Source organism: Betta splendens, chromosome 7 (assembly GCF_900634795.4).
Source record: "Betta splendens chromosome 7, fBetSpl5.4, whole genome shotgun sequence".
Lineage (NCBI taxonomy): Eukaryota > Metazoa > Chordata > Actinopteri > Anabantiformes > Osphronemidae > Betta > Betta splendens.
This window is the reverse complement of record NC_040887.2, coordinates 4,509,191-4,515,394: the sequence shown is the minus strand read 5'-3', so window position 1 is coordinate 4,515,394 and position 6,204 is coordinate 4,509,191. Positions and strand designations below refer to the sequence as shown.

General features: G+C 44.5%; 1 protein-coding gene across 2 annotated transcripts; it reads right to left on the bottom strand.

Moving 5' to 3' along the window:
• Nucleotides 1-3,489: 3,489 nt before the first annotated feature.
• Nucleotides 3,490-6,154, bottom strand: mfsd5 (major facilitator superfamily domain containing 5). 2 transcript variants are annotated; one of them, XM_029155540.3, is made up of 2 exons: nucleotides 5,978-6,154; nucleotides 3,490-5,532 (listed from the first exon to the last, which is right to left on the bottom strand). In XM_029155540.3, the coding sequence occupies exon 2, from the start codon at nucleotides 5,451-5,453 to the stop codon at nucleotides 4,005-4,007; it is 1,449 nt and encodes a 482-aa protein (XP_029011373.1). In that variant the 5' UTR covers nucleotides 5,454-5,532; nucleotides 5,978-6,154; the 3' UTR covers nucleotides 3,490-4,004. The 2 variants fall into 2 exon arrangements, with proteins under 2 accessions (XP_029011373.1, XP_055366227.1); XM_055510252.1 differs by lacking the exon at nucleotides 5,978-6,154 and adding an exon at nucleotides 5,621-5,970.
• Nucleotides 6,155-6,204: the final 50 nt, after the last annotated feature.

Sequence of the window (6,204 nt, the reverse complement as noted above, 5' to 3'; positions counted from 1 at the left end):
TATTATAAATGGATTATCTTGTCTTTAACACTCAGTAAGCGCATGGTTGAAGAGTTGATAAACCATTAATAAATAAACAAACCATCAAATAGCAAGAAACCAGTAATTGCATTCATATTCACCCTTTATTGAATCCATACATTAACACCAACACTAAAGTGAAATACAGGGCGCTCTTAAACAATAACTACAATATCAATGCATCATCATCAAAATGCAAAAGTAATTAAAGGTCACTTTACAAGACATAAATTAATCTTCCTGTTTAATTTCCCCTTAATATTCCACACACTTTCTAAAATATATTTCTATTGTACAATCAGTCTTTATCAATTTGTAAAGTCCATCTATTTATGGCACTGTCCTGTATGAAATACAAACTGATTTTTGTAAGGAAGTTTAAATTATATATAGTTCAATAAAATTAGAAAAACACTATATTTACACACACATTAAAATTTTTTAATACAATAAAAATTAAAAAATGCCCCAAAACATTCTTTACTGTACGTCTGTTGGTTTATAGCAATAATCCAGTCATGCATTATGTATGAGACAGATCAGACACCTATTGTCTGTCTAAATCTTGTGATAACAACAGCTTCACAGCTTTATATGCTTTATCTGAACACTCATCTTCACATCATCTGATTTTTTCTATAATGAAGCAAGGTCACAAATGAGGGAATGTTTCTACCTGGGAAAACTAGAAGGCTCCACAATGTGCTGTGCATTTGCATACAGACATGCCAGAGAGCAGGGTGTCAAAAGTAAAGCTTTTGCATTTGGAAGCACTGTTACCACAACGACCCTAAAATAAAATATTTGCCTACTGGTGCATATTATGTGTTTAGGTCAGTAATCACATGTGATTGGTTAGTCCTTTTTTCCTCCAAAGATCTTGAGGATATAGGGGAAGATGTAGATGATGTCCAGATAGATGCTGAGACTAGCAAAAATGCACTCCTCTGGACTCAAGGTTTATCGCTTGTTCTCCATCAGAAGCTGCGTGTCAAACGCTAAGAAACAAATAAAAACAGCAAGTAAGACATTGTGTTATATGGTATGATTTTCAATAATTATTGCTTTTAAAAAAATATCTCTTACCGTGGTAAAAAGTATGTCTCCCAAGACACTATAGGCGTCGTCTTCAATGAATTGTTGAGGACAGAAAAGGATAATGTTTCTTACCTTGGTTTGGAAGCTAAAGACTATAACAAGAAGACAGACTGCTGCTGTGATGCCCAGGCACAACACCACAGACTTGGTGGCATAGAAACTAAAAATCAAGAGACAGTTCAAACAGACAACAGTACAAAGTACAGATTTATTCAGATTAATATATGTCTGAACTCTCTAAACAGCTGTGAGCAAACAAGAAGTTCACCTGGACAGCATCCCTGTCATGTAGGAGAGGGACAGGGTCTGTAACAGGGCGGATGCACAAACTGCACAAACTATGGTTTGTGAAAGTCTTTTCACAAACCATGTGGACAGTTTAGAGATGATTCTACTTACAAAAAGGGCAAGCAGAATTGGGTTCCATGGAAATTGTCTCCTGTTGGAGCAAGTACACATAGATTGTTTACACATGGGTGTTTATTTGGTTCACTTTTATTCATTTTTGTTATGTTAAAATGTGATAATTTGTGTATTTCTTTTACCTTGGTGCAGAACAGCAAGAAAGAGTCAAGTATGTCACAAAAAATACAGCGCTGTTAAGAAACGAGTATTATCAGATACAGTATGTTGTTAAATAGAAGTGACATAAATCAAAGCTGCAACTATGAGACAGGCTAAACTGTTACTTACAAAGAGGCCCAGTGCCACGCAGGTTTATTTTGAATTTAGACCTTCACGGGGTCGCTAGAGAAACAATAGTCACTGTCAATAGTACCTCAGCAAACTGTGAGAACTATTGGTTGATTACTGTTAAATCGGTTATTGTACTCACCAGAATGTGAAAAGAGCCACAATAGCAAGCGTGACCAAATGCTGAACCATCATGCTGACCATTATATAATTGTATGTGTATGTTATCATTGTCCAATACACAGCATTCACTGCATTAATGATGTGATCATTGTAATGACAACAATGCTTTTGATACTTTCCGGATGAAAACCCTCCTGATGTTGTGGTCGTCCCATTTGAACTCTGTGAGCAGCTGAGCATCGCTGTAACACGGTGCACTGGTGCCTGAACAGCACATTTAGTTACAGTAAGACTTGTTGTTTGACTTTGATCCTTTTCAGCTGACTGGTAGTTCCCATCACAGCATGACCGTCACGTTCATTGCTTAAAATAACCAGCGTCCGGGTCCTACCTGCTGTGGCCTCCTCATAGATGGGCAGCGCTGGGGGCACTAAGCCCTGTTCACTGGCCGTCTTTAGGTTATAGCCTCTTATACGTTTAAGGTTGGACTAATGAAAAAACACTCCACATTTGAACCTATTTGGGCTCTTGTGTTAACAGTTTTCTGTGTTAACGCGCCATTTCGAGGTTTTGTTGTGCAGCATGTCCAGGTCATTACAACACTCTATCCTAAACACGTCACCTGCCTCTTCAACTTCTTTCTTTGATTCATTTGTGGCCTAAATATATAAAGTGGTAAATTGATTTAATTTTATCTGTATTATAGGTGTTTTGCAAACCAGAATATTGGGGAAACTATAAAGTATGCAGTTCATTTATTAAAATAGTTATCAAATGAATATATTTTTAAATCTCCAGTGCCAGTGTGGATGTGGTTCACACAGAGACAGAATTAGGCTTTAATGCATAGAGAAATCTAAGCTTTCTGGTTGTCATGCAGTTAACTAACATGAACTCTGCAGTATTTTAACGCTCAACCATAACACGTATAAAGACATTAGGAATAAGAAATTTTAATAATGAGCAGCGGAGGACTGAAAACTGAACAAACGGGCCGGACTGAAGCGGGCCCTCCTTGCTCTGTGTCATGATGCTCATCTTTCGTCCCGGCGGTAGTTTGTCCCACGCTATCTGACACCCGCTCCAAGCAGACGCAGTGTTTCCTTTCACGAGATCGTCTCACAGAGAGATGTGGGAACACTCCAAATAATCTCTGATGGAGCGATGCACAGCGCAGTGAGCGCTGGGGCGGGTCCCCCTCCCTCACCCATGGGGAGACGTTCTAGCAGCATCCCGGTGGAGCTGCGCCAGAGAGAGATGCTGGGGCTCTACCACAGAACCAGGGGAGCGGGGAGGACGGAGGCCTGCGTGGTGCGGCTCGGCTCTGGGAAGTTTGGTTCGCAAGCAAATGCAGCAGAGGTGGTTCAGGGGCTACGTTTACATCGCGCTACTAATATGCTTTAGCTACAGAAAAAGGAAAGAGGTTAAACTAAACACTTGTTGATATATTATTACCAAAATATTACTTACCTATATGTAAAATAATGAATGATGCAGGGTGATATGTTTGTGCAAATGATTCTTTAAATGAATTAAAAATGTAAATGACAAATATCAATATAAAACATACACATCACATGCATTTTTATTTCAAAATGTTAGAATGCTGGAAACCTTGAGAGTACAGAAAAACCTTGTACATGGTGCAAACACAGCAGAGAAAAACTGACCTACAGTTTTATTTAAATAAAGAGTAAAAAGTCAAAGAAACATGGTGAGAACTGACATTCACATGCTGATTATGACTGGATTTCTTTGGATACTCATTCAGTTGACTGTCCATGTTGTTTCAACATGGCCCCTTTTCTTAGAGCTGCACAAACCAAAGCAACAACATCTGAAAATATTAATGGAATGATAAAGTTTTATACAACTGATCCCAGCGATTTATCTGACAAATTAAAGGGACATTATGCCAAGATCCCAAAGTGTCGAAGAAGGTAAGTAAAACAAGTTTAACAATAGTTAAATGAGTAAAAAGAAATGTTGGTCTTTGATTTTCTTCATTGATGTTTGGCAAAAATACTTCTAACTATTCCTGTATTTTACTGTGTGTGTGGCCCAGCTCCTCAGAACATGTCCGCCTCCCCTCGGTTTCCCTCCAGCCGCAGGTCCGTGTCATTTCTGCCCAGGGTGAACAGGCTGACGACCGCCATCAAAGCCGTCAGCATCATGACTGCGCAGCCTCCAAACATGTGTCTGGTGCCGCTGCCACCCTCTCCTCCACCCGTGCCGGAGACCTCCCCGTGCAGGGCCAGCAGCCCAAGGCAAGCCAGCAGGTGGAGAGGCAGCCGGAACCAGGCCAGCACACCTGCCCGCTTCTCCTCTGGGATCACCCTGCCCTGGAGGAAGCTGACTGCAGGGAAGTAGAGGCCACAGGCCAGCTCCAGCAGCAGGAAGGCAAGAAAAGATTCATGAGCTCTAGGCTGACCTGCAGCGGTGGAAAAAGTCAGCATGAAGAAGGAGAAGAAGGCCATCAGCACAGCCAGGCACAGCACGTGGACAGGTTGGAGGTGGTAGTGGGTGGAGGTGGCTAGGCGGTACAACAAGGAGCCAGCCATACTAGCAGCCATTAGGCAGGAAAACACTATTCCTAAGGGAGGTCCATGAGGGTCCAGTACTGGGGTCCACAAGAACACAAAAATGTAGAGGACGCTTTCAAACAGAGCCTGCACTCCACCCAACAGCAGCACTCTCCTGTCTGAGAGCAGGCAGCGCAGCCCGTCATGACAGCTCCGTGAGAACCGGGCCTTTGCGGACAAACGGGTCGCACCGCCATTCTGTTGGCCAAGCAGTAATGTCTGTTTCTCCACTTCGGGACCTCCTTCAGCCTCTTCCTTCCCCCAGTCTGTTAGCACCAGCCAGGCACAACACATCAGGCAGGGGACCGCAAGGAGAAAGGGAGCCACCGGGCCCAGGTGGAGCCACTCGGCCAGTAGGTTGGCTATCAGCCCTGCTCCCACAGCCAGTCCGTGGTTCCAGGTAGCTGCTTTTGCGAACGTTGTCGGGATCCACTCCTTGGGGAAGTCATGGACGTCCACATGCTGATGGACATACCAGGCTTCAAATGTGGTGGCCAGCAGAGATGTGGACAGACCCCCCAGCACACGGCCCACAATCAGAACAAAGTAGTCTCTGGACAGCTTGGTGAGACAACAAGCGGAGTAGGACAGGCAGAAGAGCAGACATGTCTGTCTGCGGCCCAGGACCTGAGGCAGCCAGCTGGAGAAGGGCGCAAACAGCACGCAGGCCGCCAGGCCGCACACGTAGAGGATGGCGATCTGCGACTCCAGGAAGCTGTAGTGCCGGTACAGCTTGTAGAGGTAGGGACCCTGCAGCCAGTCTGCCCACAGAGCCAGGAGGTACGCCCGCAGGAAGACGGCCTGGAAGCGACGGAACGCCGGGTTGGCCACGGCCGTGGAGGCGGCCTGGGGGGGCGTGAGGCGGCGGGCTGTGAGCTCCAAGGCCACGCACAGGGCGAGCAGGACGACGATGGCGAGGTACGCCGTGACCAACATGGTGAGCGACACTGCACCCAGAGGCAAATCCACGGGTCCGGGGGCGACTTCAGCTCGTTTCTCTCCCTTTTATCAGCACCTGTATTAAAATGAGGTGAGTATGAAGGGACACAGAAACTGGCAGGAGACGCTATTTACACCGAACCACAAGTTGTTTCAACACGAACCTGTTTAGATTTGAGCTGCCAAGTTGTGCTACCGTAAATAACTTAGTAGCTAAAGTTAGTGCGAATTAACAGGTGATTGTCTGCAACGTGGCCAACAAGGCCACTCAGTAAACCAACACACACGGCGGCACACACCTACCCCCGCATACTGTTTATCGCTTAATATGTAGTCACATCTGACAGCCGGTATGCTGAACGTTTGATTTAATTTACCACGAAGCTAGTTTACGATGCTCAAATGTAACGTTGTCCTGATGCTAATGTTATTTAGCTACCATTAGCTTACAAGGTAACCTACTGCTAAGTAGGTCTATGTTCGACCTGACGTCGAATATTGAAATACAGAATATACTTCACCGTGTGTGTTGTCGGGCGTCTCATAGTGGAAACACTGCGTGAAAGGTTATAACATGAAACATAACTAATGTTAAACGACAGTGGAGGAGAAATCCACATAAGCAAGTGCGCCTTTACAAGCAAACAGCGCGTTCACTTCCGGGATGCGAGGTTCGCTGCTTCACCACTAGGTGGCAGCACCACGCTGCGTTTTGATTTTCAAGGTTGGACGAACACCCGGCATCTCT